The 19,740-nt window shown below is 43.6% G+C and overlaps 2 protein-coding genes across 3 annotated transcripts in view; both read left to right on the forward strand.

Moving 5' to 3' along the window:
• The window catches only part of POLA2 (DNA polymerase alpha 2, accessory subunit), a 143,499-nt gene extending 143,001 nt beyond the window's left edge, over positions 1-498 (forward strand). The window contains exon 18 of one of the 2 annotated variants that reach the window (XR_012236563.1): positions 208-345. Coding sequence is in view for 1 of the 2 variants with exons in the window: in XM_073604936.1 (XP_073461037.1) it covers positions 208-351 (144 nt within the window). In the remaining variant the exon portion in view is untranslated. Of the gene's footprint in view, positions 1-207 lie in introns of both variants that reach the window. The other variant, XM_073604936.1, reaches the window with a different exon arrangement.
• Positions 499-589: 91 nt separating this feature from the next.
• Positions 590-19,740, forward strand: part of CDC42EP2 (CDC42 effector protein 2) — a 33,480-nt gene continuing 14,329 nt past the window's right edge. The window contains exon 1 of the mRNA XM_073604938.1: positions 590-781. The gene's annotated coding sequence lies outside the window, so the exon portion shown is untranslated. The remainder of the gene's footprint in view (positions 782-19,740) is intronic.

Raw genomic sequence — 19,740 nt, forward strand, 5'->3', positions numbered from 1 at the left:
TCAAAATCAGTGCAAGTCAGAGTCGCACTGATATGAACGGCTCCATAGCCAGATATATAGATTGCGACTTGTTATGCCATATCCCATGACAAGTCACACTGGTGTGAACCGGGCTAATACCGCTGTAAGAGCTGAGGCTAAGCCTGCTCTAGGGCATTTCTTATGGATGATCTTAGATGGTAAAATATTCATCCTGCGTTTCTATAGGACATCTCAGGGAGCATCTGCATCAATCCTGGGCGCCTGACTAAAGGACTGGTAGGAGGAACATATGGCCGCTTCTTAGTGAAGAGAGAGAACACCGAGCCCAGGAGGTGTCCATGTATATCCGCTCAGGTGGTGAAAATATAAAGGAAGATCGGAGTGTATAGAGATCTGTATGGGGAGAACCGAAGAGGGATCCGTACTGGGAGATGAAGGCGGATGAAAAGACTGTCATCTGATGTACATTATTAGCTTGTGGTGTTTTGTATTGTATAAATAAAGTATTTACATATACATCCGCCTCTTGTCTTAGCTAAAGAGCCCGCCGTCAGTTCGTACCCCCGCCCCTTTGTGTGTTTGCGCTTTGATTGGCCGCGCCGTATGTTACGTAGCGGTGTGTGTGTGGCGGAGCAGTCAGTCTCGGCTGAGCTCTGGCCGTGGAAGGAGGATTGTTGTATCTCCCCGCTCAGTGACTGTGAGCGAGAACCGGAAGTAGTGGCCACTCCCAACCACGTCCTCATCTGCCTGGAGCCAAATCTGGAGCGGGCACTCCGTTGTGCCTGAGAACATTCCGCGGGTAAGTGTCTCTTTACTGCAACTTTTCCCTCAGAATGTTCCCCGGTCTACACGTGACGGTATATGGAGGTGATACGTGTGGGGTGTCTGACCAGTCCGGGGCTTGGTTTCCTCTCATGCTCAGTATTTCAGTGTGTACAGTACAGGCTGTCCGGGACTGACATGTTTAGTACAAGGCTCCTCACACACGCCCTTCTCCCTCATACATTGGAATGACATGCTCAGAGGTGTGGCTGCACATGGCACACTTTCCTCTTCTATACTCTATAATCCTTTCCCCTCTGCCCCAGGGATTCTCACCCTGTACAATCTGCAGGCACTCTATTCTACGATGTACAAATCTAAACCTGACAGTGACCATAATACATCATTAGATTACCACATAATGTGTGGTGTGCGGTCCCATGGGATTGTTTTTTTATGAACTTTATTCAGTGCCAGTTATTTCATTAAGTTCAATTGCTGGCCGCAATCCACCGCCTTTCACTGTGCTGGGAAAAAAGTCCTGCGCAAAGTACTTTTTAACATATTTTTTTTTTTTTTTTTTTTTTTTTTTTTTTTATTATTCAGCACTTACTACCGCACACCTTTACAACACAGTGGTGGAAACCGGGTACACTGGAGACGTGGAATTTTGCCCTTAAGGCTGGGTTCACACTAGTGCAAATTGGATAAGGGTTTCCCCACATCCAATTCCCACAGCCTTTGATTGTGACTGGCTCTCTATGGAGCCAGTTCACATATCTCCACAGTGGCTCCGGTGCGATTTGGACAGGCTCCCTGTGCCTCTTTTGGTCTGTTTTCAGGTCCGAATTCAGCCAACAATTTGGGCTGAAATTGGACCTGAAACAGTGAAGGAGGACTCCTGCTGTGAGCCGCTGCATGCTCATATGTGAACCCAGCCTTGATGTGGTGGGCCTGTGCTGGAATAGCCACCCAGTGCAGTCCCACCACATCTGCTGTAAAAGTGGGCCCTTATTCTTACAAAGCAAATATATTTTTGTAAACATACTAGGTATTTCTCTTCTCCCTCACTTAGCTAATGTGTCCCCAGTGTTGATGGAGAGGACAAGGGAGGGGCAAACAAGGATGTTGTGCAGGCACTTAATGTCCTTATCAACCAATTATATCACCAGTTGTTAGGATGCTAGCAGCTGGCTCACGCACTACTCAAGGTTGTACTGCTACACAATAAAAACCCGGGATGTCGTGTAACATAAGGACAGGTATGATCCGCTCACTGCCCTGTTGACAATTTCAGGGGTATTATGGAGCAATTTTTAGGTGTTTTTTCAAGGCACCCTGAAGAACCCAGAGGACACCCCGGGGTGCCACAGCACCCTTGATGATAAAGTCTGCTTTACAGCACATCCACCTAGGGTCCCATAGTGAGAATTGGTAAGGCTTTGATTTAATTTCCAGAGGAACTAGTAGATGATTTATGGGTGGAATATACATTGCACCACATATATCAAGCGTCTCATTCAAAAAAAATTGCTACGGCTACTTTCACACTGAGGTACTTTACAGGCGCTATAGCACTTGTAAAGCGCCTCTCCTGTCACTCCAGTGTGAAAGCAGGAGCAGTGCGCTTGCATGACGTTAAGTCCTGCAAGCAGCATCTTTGCAGCGTTTTAGGAGCGGTGTATACACTGCTCCTAAAGTATCCCTGCCTATTGAAATCAATGGGCAGCGCCGCCGAAGTGTCTTTTGCGGGCGCTTTTAACCCTTTATTCGGCCTCTAGCGGGGTTAAAAGCACCCCGCTAGCAGCCAAAAAGTGCCTCTTTTCCCGCCGACGCCCCCATGCCTCAGTGTGAAAGTGCCCTAAATATGGATACTTACACCTTTCATATCAGCGCCTCCTTAAAGTGGTTGTAAACCCACATGAAAAAAAAAAAAAGACCTGCAAGACAAAGGCATAATGAGCTAGTATACATAGCATACTAGCTCATTATGTAATACTCACCTGAGATCGAAGCCCCCGCTGCGTTGCCCATACAGAGCACCGGCCGGCGACATTTCTCCCTGGAGTTACTTCCGGGTGTCGCGGCTCCAGTGCTGTGATTGGTCGGAGCCGTAATTACGTCACTCCTGCGCATGCGTGCCTGAGTCGCCGGTAACGGCACACTCGCACGTATGTGCCATTGCTTTAGTGCGCCGATGATGTTAGCACATGCAGATACAAGGGATATCTCCTAAACTGTGCAGGTTTAGGAGATTGTAAGGGTTTACAACCACTTTAACAAAAACCAGCAAAATTTCTGTTGGTCACCATACACCTTACAATCCAACTTTAGATTTCCCAAAACTAGTTAAATGAAACAGAAGAGTGACTGCAGAAAATATATAAATCTATCCATTATTTCTTAATATAGATCTGTTTGTCCCAAGCATGTTTGAAGCCAGCTACTGTTGACTCTCTGCCTGTGCTGGAAGTCTATTCCGAGTATCAACTATTTTGGTAAAATAATAGCTTCTAAGATTAGTTTTGAACTTTCCTCCTGCTAGTTTGTGGTCATGTCCCCATGTGTTGAAAATGCTCCTCTCCTGAACCTTATTCATCCCCTTGATATTTTTAAAGTGGTTGTAAAAGCAGAACGTTCCTCTCCCCCCCCCCACTGCATTCTATGCAGTAAGGCAAAAATCTGCATGCAGCCCCCTCCCCCCCCCCCAATGCAAACTTGATCCTGATCCAGCGATGTGCGTCAGAGCAAAGGCTCATTCAGATACAGTCATGGGTGTCCTATGTACATGCAGAACCGAGCTGAGGAGCGAGCACACACGAGTGCCCCTCATGGCAAGCGGATTGCTATGGGGGCGCTTGGCGGTGGTGGGGGACAGGAGCATTAGTGGGAGACCCCATAAGAGGGAGATCGGGGCTGCTCTGTGTAAAACCTCTGCACGTAGCAGGTAAGTATGGCATGTTTGTTATTTTAATTTAAAAAAAAAAAAGTAGCCTGCCTTTACAATCACTTTAAGGGTTTCAGTCAACCACTTTCCTTTGTGTCTTGCTTGGCCATAAGATTGAGGTCTGTTTATCTGTGCATGTCTCATCTTCACAAAGAACAAACCCTGTTGCATATCAATTAAGTACTTTGTGCTATTTTTTTTCTTTGACTGTTTATCTGTGCATGTCTGTACATCTTCACACTAAGGGCTTATTTGCACAGCCATTTCATGGCCATACACAAGCTCAGATCAGTGTATTTCTGTAGTGGGTGCAACCAAGGGTTTGTGATCAGCTGCAGACAGGAAGCCTGTACAAATCAATGACGGGCTGAGATTTTCTACAGCTGTTTATATGTATTCTCTCAAGGAGAGATGACTTGCAGTTAGGGACAGATGAGCAGCCTTGTATGCAAACTGTTTTTGCATTCTGGGGCTACTCGTCAGTCCCCAACCACAGGTATTCACTCCATGTGGGAGTCCATGTAGACCCTCTCAGCCTGTCATGGATTTGTACAGGCTTCCTGCTTGTAGCTGTTTGCAAATACCTGGTTGTACCCGCTGTGGAAGCACGCTTATCTGGGCGATGTAGAGTCAAGAATGGCCGTGTGAATGAGCGGTCAAGCAAGACAAAGAAAAAAAATTTAAAGTGATTACATTTTATTAAAGTTTTGTTGTATGTATCAAGACCAGACAGGGTCTTAAAACCGTGAACCTCGTAGTGTGTGGTATGCATACTTTGTTTCCTTTACGAAAACTGTACAGTATGAGGACTTTCCTAATCTGTCCAAAAAGTTTGTATCCCATCAGGCAGGCCCTCGCACGTCATTGTAAACATGCTAAGGCTTTCCCTGAGTAGGGTGTAGGCCTGATGGCATACATTTATAATTTGCACGCAGGTGAATGCTAATCAGAGTACAGAAATAGTAATACGGGAGAAAGGGGGGTTCCAACTGTGAGAAGCTGGTATAATATGAAGGATGGAGGGACATCTCTCCAACCCCTTTTGGTCTCGCCCCTTCCTCTGCTCCAATAATGGGAGAAGGAAGTAGAGAAGCGGGTGGGTGGAGGGCTCTGGTGCTACCTTCCTAAGAGGGAAGTGCAAACAGGACCGCGTCTCAAAGTAACTGGTTGAGAGATATAATAGGGTTGCACTGACACCACTTTTTTAAGACCGAGTACAAGTGTCAATACTTTTTTCAAGTACTTGCCGATACTTTTTTTTTTTAATGTGACAGTGGCACTAATATGCAGCACTGATGACGCGTGGACACTGGCAGTAGTTTATTTACTTTTTTTTTTTTTTTTTTTCCAATGCTTTTTTTGGGGGTGGGGTCGGTGTTTTTTTTTTTTAATTTATTTTTACAATTTAACCTTTTAAATATTACAATTCTTTATTTTTTTTATTTATCAGCCCGGTTGGGGGGCTTTGGTGGGATATCAGGGGTCTTAAACGACCCCTGACATCTCCCTTTTGACACGAAAAGAGACTGAGGACACAGATTCCCCAGTCCCTTTCTCTGCAGCCTCAGCTGCACTGGAGATGAATTGACAGGAAGCAGAGGCTCCTCACAATTCATAAACTGAAGCGTTGTAAACGTTAGGTTATTATGCTCAGTTATGAATGAACAGAGTCAGTGATCACTGGCTCTGTTAATTCACAAAAGCAAGGAATCGGTAAATGACAGATTTACCGGCTCCTTCCTCCGCTCTCCATCCTGATAGATCTGGTACAAAGGGGTCGGCAGAGCACGGAGCACACCCCTAAGCTTAGTGATCATTCCCCAAAGAAACTGCTGAACCGTTTGTGTGTTCTTGCAGCACTTTACAGACATTTATGAGTGGCAAAAATGACCTCTACTTTCTATGGGAAAAAAAGTTATTCCTATTGCCATCATGTCATTTACAGCCTAGGTAAATCTCACATAATCTCTGGCTGCTGGGTGGTTGAAAGTCTACTGTCAGACCTTATGACCTCCATACACACAGGACATTTTGCAAACTCTCCCTAAAAGCCTTTCCTCCTGGCAGCAGTATTTTGGCAGAAAAAACACCTGACACCTGTAAAAATGTGTAACACATTTATAGGTGTTGAGCGCTTGGGCGGTAATTCTTTTAATTGACCAAAATGTATAATTTATTCTGGCCGTTGAAATAAATTAACACTCAAATGCTAACTGTGCCTAGCGTTAACGTGCGTTTACAAGCGCCAAGCTTTTTTTTTTTTCTGTCAAAACCCTGCTGCTCCTGGATGCACTGGCAGTGGGTTTTTCTTTCCTGCCTCTAAACTCCTCCTAAAAGCCTGTGTGTGCATGGACACAGACTAACATGTAGGGGAATTTTGAGGCAGGAAAAAGCTCCTCTAGGAGCAGCTGAAAAATGTCCAGTGTGCATGAGGCCTATCGGCTAAATAAAAAGCTCAACAGGAAATGCAGTATTCTTACATAAATGAACAGATATGGTTTTTTTTTTTTTTTTTTTTTTACAGAAATTGGTGTTTCATTTAGCATTTACTAAAATAAAAACTACAGATCCCTCTAGAACAGGGATCCTCAAACTACGGCCCTCCAGCTGTTGCAGAACTACACATCCCATGAGGCATTGTAAGCTCAGACATTCACAGGCATGATGGAAATTGTAGTTCCTGAACAACTGGAGGGCCGTAGTTTGAAGACCGCTGCTCTAGAAGGGCAGCATCCTCCATGTATAGTACATGTATGTTCTTTGTTCTTTTCCTGACAAGTTGACGTTTTATGCAAGCAAAGGAATAAAAGCTCCAGATTATCTTTTCACACATTTGGGGTCAGATTCTCATATTTGCACTGGGGTGCCCTTCAAAATCAATGGTGCTGCAGTGCACATCTCCAGTGCACCACAACACAAGGATGTTAACCATCTGTGCATTGTGGTATGGTGGAAAAAAAGGCAGGTCTGTTGGGGTGTGTTGGCAGCCTACACAGAATTAATGAGCTGCCTTACCACAAGGCATGTTAATGTGCATGCGGTAACACAAATATGTAAATCTGGCTTGTAAATGTCTTTATGCATATAGACTTTAAAATGCAATTAGACTTTTATATTTTTACATTGGCATATTAACCTTCCTCCACACTCCAACCCCCCCACCTTCCTGCAAGTATTCTGCTCACCTGTCTTCGATCCATTGACATATTGCCAATAATGCTGTAGAGCTGTTTATCAGAATTTTCTGGGGTCTACGCATGCACCGTACACGCTCCATTCAATCCTTTGTAGATTTTGTGCTCTGCAGAGTGGACAGGCCAAGGTACAATAGATGTGTAACTACACCACTTTGAAGGACAGGCCTAGGCTTTTCTGCTCTATAGACCTGACTATGGCCATATACTGAGGATCTCTAGTCTTGGTCCCATTCTAGTTTATAGGGACTCCATACACAGGTGTGATCACTGTTTAAGACAATTTCTTCAAAGTCGAAGTAAGCGCTGGAGCAATTGTGGTGATGCAGAGATAAGTAGGTAGGTTGGAGGTGTTAAGTTCTTCATGAAGAAGGCTAGAAGGGGTTCTTTAGCATCAGTTTAGTTAAACCTATTATTGAAAGCAATCCTTTGCTTTGCCCATGCAAAGCAAATACACAAGTTGACTTTAATGCCCCTCCAACCCAACCAATCACCCATCTTTCCTTTGCTCTCCCAACCTTCTGCTTAATAGTGAAGGAATATATCTGCTATTGTGGGGGAAATAATTATTTGATCCCCTGCAGATTTTGTAAGTTTGCCCACTTTTTTTTATCATGGGTGTATTTATTTTATTTTTATTTTTTTAGCAGAGACCCTAGACAATAAAATGGCGATTGCTGCAATTTTTTTACGCCACACTGTATTTGCGCAGTGGTCTTTCAAACGCAATTTTTTGGAAAAAATACACTTTCATGAGTTAAAAAAAAAAAAAAAAAACTAAACTGTAAAGTTAGTCTTTTTTTTTTTTTGTAATGTAAAAGATGTTATGCCGAGTAAATAGATACCTAACATGTCATGCTTTGATATGGAATGGCAACAAACTACGGTACCTAAAAAAAAAAATCGTAGGTGAAGCTTTAAAAATAATGGTTACCAGGTTAGAGTTAGAGGAGGACTGGTGCGAGAATTATTGCTCTCGCTCTGATCACGGCGATACCTCACATGTGTGATTTGAACATCAGTTACATATGCGGGCGCAACTTGCGTATGCGTTTTCTTTGTTGCGTGACGGCGCTTTTTTTACTTTTTTTTTTTTTTTTTTTTTTTTTTTTTTTTACATTGTCTCTTTTAAAAAAAAAATTGTGATCACTTTTATTGCTGTCACAAGGAATGTAAACATCCCTTGTGCCAGGTACTTGTTATGGAGGGATCTAAAAGACTCCAAATTCCTCCTTTGCACTTCAAAGTATTCAGATCGCCAAAAACTGTCGTTTTTTTTTAAATAAAGCTTTTAAAAAATCGGCGCCATTGGCAGCCGAGTAAACCCCTCCCACTCCTGTGGGATAACAACCGAGCGGCTTTTAGCCGCATTGGTTGTTATCCCTAAAGAGCCAACTGGCCGCTCTAAAAAAACGGTACCAGTGTGATGCCTGCACCTGCTGGCATCACCCCGGTATAACCTTTGAAAGCCGAAGCTGCATATGTGCATACAGTCGGCGCTAAGGGGTTAAATGGTATAGACAGAATATCAACCAAAAATCCAGAAAAAACACATGATACAAATGAGTTCAGTGAGTAAAATATGTATTTGATCCCCAAGAAAAACACGACTTGGTGGAGAAACTCTTGGCAAGCACGGAGGTAAGATGTGTCTAGTTGGTTATCAGGTTTGCACACATCTCAAGAGGGATTTTGGTCCACTCTTCTTTCCAGATCTTTTCTAAATCCTTAAGGCTTCTTGGCTTGGCAACTTGAAGTTTGAACTCCCTCCATAAATTTTCTATAGGATTAAGGTCTCGAGACTAGGGTTGCCACGTCATCCCTTTAAACGTAAACCCATATGAACTACACAGGTTCTGAGGCTGATTTAATGCAGATAAGGAACCAAGTGAGTTTAATTACCACCTTAATCAGCCACAGAACCTGTGTAATGTGTGTTCTGGATTAAAGGGATGATGTGGCAACCCTACTGGAGACTGGCTAGGCCACTCCATGAGCCTAATGTGCTTTTTCTTGAGCCACTCCTTTGTTGCTTTGGCAGTATGGTTTGGGTCATTGTCATGCTGGAAGATCCATCCACGACCTTCAGTGTTCTTGCTGAGGGAAGAAGGTTCTCATTTAATATTTTAAAATACTTGGCCCCTATACGGCAAATTTGGCCTGTACCTTTAGCAGAGAAACTGCCCCAAAGCATAATGTTTCCACCTCCATGCTTGGAGGGGTGGTGTTCTTAGGGTCATTGTATTTTTCTTCCTCCAAGCACGGCGAGGCAAGTTAATGCCAAAGAGCTCAATTTTGGTCTCATCTGACCACAGCACTTTCTCCCAAATCCTTCTCTGAATCATTTAGATGCTCCTTGGCAAACTTCAGATGGGCCTGTGCATGTGCCTTATTGAGGTGGGGGACCTTGCGGGCACTGCAGGATTTCAATCCATGGTGGCTTATTGTGTTACCAATGGTTTGTTTGACTGTGGTCCCAACTACCTTGAGATCATTCACAAGCTCCTCCCAGGTAGTTCTGGGCTGATCTCTCACTTTTCTCATGATCATCCTTACCCCATGAGGCGAAATCTTGCATGGAGCTCCAGACCGAGGGCGATTGATGGTTATTTTGTATTTTTTCCATTTGGGAGTAATCACTCCAACAGTTGTCTCCTTCTCACCAAGCTTCTTGCTGATTGTCTTGTTGCCCATTCCAGCCTTGTGCAGGTCTACAATCTTGTCCCTGATGCCCTTTGACAGCTCTTTGGTTTTGCCCATTATGGTGAGGTTTGTATGGAAAAAAGAGATTCTGTTTAAAGGTGTCTTTAATACACATAAGTTGTTGTTAGGAGCACCACCTTAAACCACGTGAGCACATACTGTAGCCCGTCTCTGGGGGACAGAATTATTGTTGGTTGGTAGGGGATCAAATACTTATTTCACTCACTGAACTGCAACTCAATTTATAACATTTGTATGTGTTTTTTTTTCTGAATTTTTGGTTGACATTCTGTCTGTCATTTAAAATACACCACATTTATAGACCCTTCATTTCTTTGTTAGTTGCCAAACTTACAAAATCTGCAGGGGAAAAAAATTATTTCCCCTACTGTACTTGTGAGTATGGCGAAACCTGGCAGCGGATGATTGTCCCAGTGCTGTCGCCTAGTGGCAGGGAGAGACCACAGCCCTGTGTGTTGTCCTCCCTTATTATGGCATCAGAGAAGGGAAGGAAAATTTAATATATTGGGCTGATGAGGGACCTTTACCCGATTGCAGCCCACCCCAAGCACATGTACTGCGGCAGGGCGGCCGCTCTGTGCCAGATCATGTACCTAGTATGTGATCTAACACCATTTTTAGGGTGCATGCTGCCGGCAGCCCGTTCCCACTGTGATTGGACTCAGCGGGTCCGGTGGACGCGATGTCTGCCGAGAACCACCAATCGTTCGGGAGACAGGCAGAATGGCGGTCTGCCTATGTAAACTAGGCAGATCGCCGTTCTGTGAGAGGGGACTGTACTGATGCTGTGTGTCTGCTAAGCAGGGACATGGATCTTTAGCAGTCCCTAGAAACAGATTTAACCCCTTGAACCGCCCCTGATGTTAACCCCTTCCCTGCCAGTGTCAGTACAGTCACAGTGCATAATTTTTATTTTTTATTTTTTTTAGCACTGATCACTGTATTTGTGTCACCGGCCCCCAAAAAGTGTCAGGTCGGTGTCTGATGCAATATCGCAGTCCCGCTATAAGTCGCTGATCGTTGCCATTACTAGTAAAAAAAAAAAAAAATCCCATAGTTTGTAGACGCTGTAACTGTTGTGTATAGCAGAAAGTAAAAAAAGTTTTATTTTTTATTTTTTTTCAAAATTGTCGGTCTTTTTTTGTTTATAGCGCAAAAAATAAAAACTGCAGAGGTGATCAAATACCACCAAAAGAAAGCTCTATTTGTGGGGAAAAAAGGACATAAATTTTATTTGGGTACAGTGTCACACGACTACACAATTGTCAGTTTTAAGTACGCAGTGCCGTATCGTAAAATGGCCTGGTGAAGGGGGTAAACATTCCGGAGCTGAAGTGGTTAAAGGATTAGTTAACCATTTACAAAAAAATAATAAATGCACTTCTTCCTTTTTTTTTTTTTTTTTTTTGCAGGTTAAAAAAAAAAATGCATTTATTTATTTTTAAGGACCTGTAAAGCATTGCATTCACGATCAGCAGATTGTGGGTGTAATGCCTGTATCTCTGAGTGATCAATAGCGCCCTGGTAGTTCATTGAGAACTACTAGTTGACAGCCACAAAGGGTAGTGGTACTTGTAGTTTTCACATTCACAGAGCCCTGTGCATGGCCATGTTTTTTTTTTAGATTGTGACAGAGAAGCAGAGTAAGAAGATCCCCTGCTAGTTGTCAAAACGGGATGGGGGGGTGCATAGGTTGATGCATCTGCAACATGTTATAAAATGTGAACTTATCCTTTCAAGTAAACCTGTTGCTTTTCCTTTTTTTTAAAAAAAAAAAACATTTGGAATTGACCATACTAACTCGATCTGATGCCACTGGTTTAGGGACTATCTTCCTGATCCATACTTTACTTTTTAGGGAGCCACACACTAGGCGCAAGTATGTGTATATCAGTTGTCAGGGCACATCCTTGTTTTGAAGTAGTGACTCACTTTGTATTAAAAGCCACAATGCCATCCCCCAAGCCTACGCCTTTAACAACAGGTCAGCAGCTCCGATCCTGACGGGTTATTTAAAAAAATATATAATTAGAGCTGTGTATTTACCCCATGTGTTCCAGTGGAGATCTATATGGTGGTGGATAAATTGGCATCCTGCAAGTGTCATGAATAGGTTTTGTGTGGCCAGATTTATTATAAAGTATAACTAAAGGCAAAACTTTTTTTTTTTTTTTTTTTTCCTTGGTTTTGGATATAAGAACTCCTGCATGTTTTTTTTGTTTTTTTTTATTGCTGTATGTGCCCCTGTTAGGGAGATCCACTATCTCTATAGTCCTATTTACTATTATCACAGAAAGTAAAAGTATTAAACCTTACAGAAGTTATAACCCTCCCTTAACGCTATCTGAAATGGAAGAAAGTTTTGCTTATAGCTCTACTTTACCTTTGTGCGAGAGACAGGAATATTGGATTGTGAAGGGGCCTGGAGACATTTGAGCGTAGTTGGACATCAAGTGGTCCGCAAGTGTACTGTGCCTGCAGCAGTGGATCTTGGAGGGAACAATGGGTGTTATGCAACACCTTTCCGACTCAATCACTATGCTTTCTACTATGGAGGTCCCCAAGATTATCTAAAGCTGTTCACGTGTTACAATCTGTACAATTTTGTTTTAGATTTGCCAGCAACAATTTAGTGCAAGGGTCTGTATTGGGACTTCATAGCTGGCGTTATGGGAACCAGATGATGAGGCTATGGGGCCAGATTGCTTAATAAAAGAGAATCCCATTCTCTGCATTATTTTTTATTTTTTTTTTTTACCTGAAACCAAACTCAAATTGATTTGCAATATCAAATGACATGCAAGTGAGGTCTGTAATTGTATGGGCTCGTTTATACTGGCAAGCTTGTGCTGTGCTGCCCATTGAAGTGACAAGGCAATTTGCCTTATGTCCTAAAGACTTCGGTGTACACCAATGCACTGGGACATGTTTCGTTTTTATGTAGGGAGGTCTAACATACTGTAATGCATCACAACGCACTGCTGTGCATAGCAATAACAGAAATTGAACCAAAAAAAAGAGACCATATTAAGTGCACACTTACACATGCCCTGTGGTGGTAACAAACCCTGTCTCCATTCCAAGATTCAATTGCACAAAGACTGCCAAAATCTCCCTAGCTGTAGCTACCTTGTGTATTTGTGATTTGCTTTTTTTTTTTTTTTTGTCTTGTTCCTTGCTATCCATATGTTAAGTAAAACTAACCTATTGACATCTTTTAAATGTCATACTGGTTCCCATTCGGACAGGTGGAGATGAGGATTTCGACAGTCTGGCAAACTAGGTATGGGGGCATATATTGGACAATTCATCGGGGGTCTGTCATTGTAAAAAAGGTTACAAATAGGGCTGCAACTAGTGATTATTTTCATAATCGATTAGTTGGCCGATTATTGTATCGATTAATCGGGTAATAACCTTAAAGTGTGGTGTATAATTTTAGTTAATATGTAAAGTATAAAAAAAGGCAATTTTATTCCTAAATATCTATATGCAGTGGTAAATATAAACAACCAACTATATGGTTAGGGAGCAAAATCTCTAATCCACTCTGAGAATAACAGACAGAAGAGATGTACTGTATATACTATTAGAGGTTGAATCTGGTAAATATCATCAGACTCGGATAAAAAAATATATTTAAAGGAAAAAAAAAAATGAGAGAATTTTTTGCTGATTTTCAGACAGAATTGCAATATATTCCCATGAGACATTTCTCCTCACACATTCACAAGTTCTCAGGCACTTACTGAGCTGTATGTGTGCTCAACTGTATTTCCTGTTATGTGAAAAAAAATGCATTCTGTATGCAAGCTGATTAATCGATTGGCGACTATTTTCATAATCCATTAATTGTTTCGGCCCTAGTTACAAACACCTAATTTGCATGATTGGATCTAAGATGAATGGAATGTGTGGATACTTTCCATTCTACATGGCAGCTGGTACATTTTAAGCAGTTTATATCATAACTTGTGTGGCCTGCCTAAATTCCAGTTCACACTGGTGCGGTACAGGAAACCCTACAATTCAGTGCCAGTTCCCTCATCGCACCTGAATCGCACACTGGTTCACACTATCATCTGCGAGCCGCCGGGGGTGTCAATGTAAAGTTACCAACGCGCCCACATCGGTTTGCAGATCACAGTGCGAACTGCCAAATGGTGCAGGAATCGGATTGCATAGGTGTGAACACCCATGTGATCGGATTCCAATGCAGACCAAAAAAAGGGTGCTGCACTATTTTGGTACGAATGCGATTTCGGCCATACAGTTTGCATGGCTGAATTTGCATCGCACAGACCTCACATGTGATCTGCACAACAATGTAGTGCAAATCACATGCGATTTCTGATCGCACAAGTGTTAGCCCAGCCTTAAAAGAACAGGGAACAAGTCACCTGTTCCCAATAAAATGTGCCATAATCACAGGTGTGAGTCACTTCACAGAATAGACCAGTTATGTTCCATCTTACCAGGATCGATGCATGTCTGAATGCTTAGCAAACAATAAGCGACTGGCTTTGATGTCACCAGTGATAAACGCATACAAAGCCTTTTTGCATTGCTAAGACCTTTTTAGCAGCCAGTGTTGGTGAAATGTGTTAAAAATCATTAACAACTGTGTATTGAAGGCTGGCTTTCCGAGAGATGTCTCCACTGAAGAATATACATGTGTCTTCATTCAGTCCTCATTTGGACAACTCCTTTGTTAAAACCAAAATGCAGAGTTCTGGAGGTAAAAGAATTCTAATTCACTAATACTGATCAGTTAAAAAAGAAGTGTGTTTGTTTTTTTGTTTTTTTATTTGCCCATCATACTTACCTAGGTGAATGCAGCATCGGTCAAATGCTGCATGTGTCCCCCGCTGCCTCTGCACTGAGAACTGAGCCACCGAACACTGCCGTTGGCTCGGCTCCCAGAGCAGAGAGCTACTGCCTGAGCTCTCCTCACTGCTTCTCCATGCTCATTGGAGCGCTGAGCTGTGGGGGGGCAGGGAGTGGCTGTCTCAGCGGCTCGCTGAGAGGCTGAGACAGGCATCTGGCGGATCCAGACTTCAGAGTCGTGATGACATGGTGCCTGCACTGATTCCAGTGACGTCAGCAGAGAGCAGACTTCAGACCACTCTGGTGAAAATGGGCTTAAAACAAATTGCACTCTTGTGACCCGTAGGAGAAGCCCAGCCAAACAAACTCAGACTGGACTTCTCCTTTTTAAAGAATTAGTTCATCCTTACATACAAAATATAAAGGTGAACTAACACTGTACATGATTTCTGATAAGAGAAGAGTAGGGATTTCAAATCCTCAGACTGCTGGAACGGCTGCAGGGATTCTGACAGCTTGGGAACCGTGGAGGTGAGTACAGCAGCTACCAGGGGGTGGGGAGGGTGCCCAGTGTTCGTTCACGTTTACATTTTTTTTTCTGTAAAGCTACATGTACACTGGCCACCCCTAAACGTAACTGGCAGCAGGAAAATGCTAAACGCGGCAAAAAAGTGGTACCGTGATTTTGCTGAGTTTATTTGCCAAAGCATTCCTCCCCGAACGTGGTTTTTCTGCATTCAGGAGAGGGACGTGTAAATGCTCCTAAACTCTGATAAAAGCCAGTGTATACATGGACACAGGCTTTTATTGATTTGCGTTCAGGGGCTTTGGCAAAAAAAAAAAAAAAAAGCTTCTAAACTTGTGTTTTTAGACTAAGGCATCATACATTTTATATTTTTAGGTCGCATGTACACAGGGTGTTTTTACAACTGCTTTTAGCAGCGTCAGACTTTTTTTATTTGCAGCTTAAAAACGCCTCTCCATGTTATTCTGTGTGCCCATGAACACATGCTTTTAGGAGCTGTAAGTGGCATAGGCGTTTTCGAAGGTGTAAAAAAAAAACCCCAGGGCCAGCACGTTCTTAGGACCAGCGTTAGAGCGGTAAAAAGTCTCATTCTGGTAAACGCGGCTTAACCCTGGATACAGCCGTCTTAAGCCTTGTCAAGCGTGTTTTTTTTTTTTTTTTTTTTTTTCCATGTCAAAATCAATGGTTCCCTATGAGAGTCCATTAATTTGAATAAAAGTCGCACCACAAGTCGGATCACGATGATCCTACTTGCGGTGCGGCTTATGCGCTGAGGATCTTGAAGGGGGACCCTCGCCAAAATGGAAAATAAAACAGGCGTGGGGTTCCCCCCCCCAAACAAAATCCATACCAGACCCTTATCCGAGCATGCAGCCTGGCAGGCCAGAAAAGGGGGGGGCGAGCAAGCGCCCCCCTCCTGGACCATACCAGGCCACATGGCCTCAACATGGGGGAATGGGAGGGTGCTTTTAGGCAGGGGGGCCCAAAAGCACCCTCCCCCATGTTGATAGGGACAAGGCTTCCTGCCAACTCTAGGGGGGGGGGGGGGGGCTTTATCGGAATCTGTAAGCCCCCTTTAACAAGCAGGCCCCCCAGACGCTGGCCTCCCACTCTGTGAATGAGTAGGGGGTACATTGTACCCCTACCTATTCACCTCAAAAAGTGTCAAAAATCGTACACAGGTTTTTAATTTTTTTTTAAAGCAGCTCCAGCGTCTCTTCTTCCGATTTCTTCTCCCTTTGCTGCTGATTTCTCCTGCTGCCAGTTCTCCTCTCTCCGCTGTCTTCTCTCCACTGTCTTCTCCTGCTGTCGGGTTCTCCTCTTTCCGCTGTCTTCTCCCTCTGATGTTGTCTTGACGCTCTCTCCCTCTGTAATGCTGGGTCCGCTGTGTGCCATTACTTATATAGTGGGGCCACCCGGGGACGTTATGCGGAGGCCCCGTCCCCTTGTGGCGTCATTGACCAGGGCATGATGGGCGGTGACATCACGAGGGGCGGGGCCTCCGAATGAGAGGAGAACAGACAATGGAGAGAAGAAAACTGGCGGAGGGAGAAGAAATCGGGAGAAGAGATGCCGGAGCTGCTTTAATAAGTGATTTTATCAAAAACCTGTATACTGTTTTTTTTTCATTTTTGACTTTTTTTTTTTTTTTTTTTTTTTGCGTGAATGGGTAGAGGTACAATGTACCTCATACTCATTCACATAGGGTGGGGGGCCGGCATCTGACTGGGCCATTCCAACACATGAATATGCTTTGACCTAAACCATTCCATTGTAGCTCTGGCTGTATGTTTAGGGTTGTTGTCCTGGAAGATGAACCCCCGCCCCAGTCTCAAGTCTTTTGCAGACACAACGTGATGCTGCCACCACCATGTTTCACGGTGGGGATGGTGTGTTTAGGGTGATGTGCAGTTAGTTTTCTGCCATACATAGCATTTTGCTTTTATGTCAAAGTTAAATTTTGGTCTCATCTGACCAGAGCACCTTCTTCCACATAAGAACAATGGCAAAAACTGAGATTTTTACCACTTGCTGCCCGCCATATAGCAGAATGACGGCGGCAAAGTGGTTTAAAAATCCCGACTGGACGTCATATGACGTCCGCAGGATATTGAGCCGGGGGCGCGCATCGCGGCGATCGTTGTTGCTGTGTGTCAGTCTGACACCCCACAGCACCGATGTAGGTAAAGAGTCTCTGACGGAGACTCTTTACCACATGATCAGCCGTGTCCAATCACAGCTGTCAATAGGAAGAGCTGGTTATCAGCTTTTCCTCACTCGCGTCTGACAGACGCGAGTAGAGGAGAGCCGATTGGCTGCTCTCCTGACAGGGGGGGGTCTGTGCTGATTGTTTATCAGCATAGCCCCCCCCTCGGATCCTACCCAGGACCACCAGGGAAGCGATCCACACTGGACCACCAGGTATGCCCCTAGACCACCAGGGAAATGCCACTGTGTGCCCAGGCAGCTGCCACTCAGTGCCCACTTCAATGCCTGCTAGTGCCACCAGGGATGCCCAGCAGTGCCACCTATCAGCGCCACCCTATCAGTGCCCAGCAGTGCCGCCTATCAGTGCCCATCAGTGCTGCATATGAGTGCCACCCATCAGTGCCGCCTACCAGTGCCCGCTCATTGGTGCCACCTCATCGGTGCCGCCGTATCAGTGCCTGTCAGTGCCGCCTTATCAGTGCCCATCAGTGAAAGAGAAAACTTACTTATTTACAATTTTTTTTTAACAGAAACAAAAGCAAAACTTTTATTTTTTTTCTAAATTTTCGGTCTTTATTTGTTTAGCAAAAAATAAAAAACGCAGAGGTGATCAAATGCCACCAAAAGAAAGCTCTATTTGTGAGAACAAAATGATAAAATTTTAGTTTGGGTACAGTGTTGTATGACCGCGCAATTGTCATTCAAACTGCGACAGCACTGAAAGCTGAAAATTGGTCTGGGCAGGAAGGTGTCTAAGTGCCCTGTATTGAAGTGGTTAAAGGTGCCAAAACACCATTTTTTTTTTTTTTTTTTTTTTTAATTATACATTTTATTAAATATCAATTTCTTTAAAAATGACAAATGTTGAAGGGACATATAGTTCATACAAAACTTCAGCCACTTCTGCTCTGGATGTTTTGCCCAAAGGAGCTTTTAAAAGTACTGCATAAAGTTGATACTATGAAAGAAACAGATTTCTTTCAGGGTATTACCTTTTATGCAGTATTTTTTTTAAAAAAAGTTCAAGTTAAAAAAGTTGTACATGTGTTTTGCCACCTTTTTTTTTTTTTTTTTTTGGTGTCCCTCTTTTTGCCATTTTTCCTATTTATCAAATGGGATGTGGTGCTTATTTCCCGTTCTTCATCGCCCTTCCTTCCATTTTATACCACTAGCTGACCAGCCACCGCAGTTACCCTGAGGCAGGTTGGCACGGCTGCGCAAATCGCTGTAGCTGTACTTCGCTTCTTTTAGACGTCACAGCAGGTGGCGTGCGTCCTCGGAGCCGATGTGCATGCCTGGCAGGTGCGATGACTGCCATGCACCCGCGATCGCTCATGACAGAGCGAGAACCAGGATCTGTGTGTAAACGGGACAGGAGACAGATCTTGTGTTCATACCAAGTATCAGCTAAGTAAAAAATAATAAAAATGCAATAAATCTATCCCCCATTTTATAGACGCTATAACTTTTGTGCAAACCAATCAATATACGCTTATTGCGATCATTTTTTTTTTTTTTTTTTTTTTACCAAAAATATGTAGCAGAATACATATCGGCCTAAACTGAGAATTTTTTTTTTTTTAAATTGGGGGATATTTATTATAGTAAAAACTACAAAATATTGTGTGTATATATATATATATATATATATATAAATGTGTGTGTGTGTGTGTATATATAGATAGATAGATATATAGATATCTATATATAATTTTTTTTTTTTTTTCTTACAGCGTAAAGAATAAAAACCGCAGAGGTGATCAAATACCACCAAAAGAAAGCTCTATTTGTGAGGGGAAAAAAAGGACAGATTTTGTTTGGGTACAACGTCGCGCGACTGCGCAATTGTTACACTTCTGGACCAGCCGCTGCAGTTTTACTGCAGCAGGTTGGCTCGGCTGGACAAATCGACGTTACCTTACGTCACTTTTCCTTTTGGCCACTAGGGGCGTGTGGGCGGCGGGGGCGATAACCACCAGGCAGCCGCGATTCGTGACAGAGTGAGAATCGGGATATGTGTGTGTAAACACACAAATCCCGGTTCTTTCAGGGCAGTAGAGACAGATGGTGTGTTCATATTTAAGTATGAATACCGACCGTCCCATCCCCCCTACAGTTAGAGCCCTTTCACACTGAAAGAGCGCAGGCGTCGGTGGTAAAGCGACGCTATTTTTAGCGCTGCTTTACCGTTTTTTTTAGCGGCCGAAAAAAGGTTAAAACGCCGCAGCAGCGCTTTGCCAGCGGTACGGCGGGCACTGCCCATTGATTTCAGTGGGCAGGGGCGCTATAGGAGCGGTGTATTCAGCGCTGCAAAGAACCTGCTTGCAGGACTTTTTGTGACGCCCTGCCAGTGCAGCTCCTCAGTGTGAAAGCACTCGGACTTTCACACTGGGTTTGCAGCTGAGGCTTTTTTCAGGCGCTATTTTTAGCGCTAAAGCGCCTGAAAAACGCCCCCCAGTGAGAAAGGGGTCTTAGAACACAGTTAACCCCTTGATCGCGCCCTAGTGTTAACCCCTTCCCTACCTGTGACATTTATAGAGTAATCAGTGCATTTCTATAGCACTGATCGC

Source organism: Aquarana catesbeiana, linkage group LG11 (genome assembly GCF_042186555.1).
Source record: "Aquarana catesbeiana isolate 2022-GZ linkage group LG11, ASM4218655v1, whole genome shotgun sequence".
In the NCBI taxonomy this organism is placed as follows: Eukaryota; Metazoa; Chordata; class Amphibia; order Anura; family Ranidae; genus Aquarana; species Aquarana catesbeiana.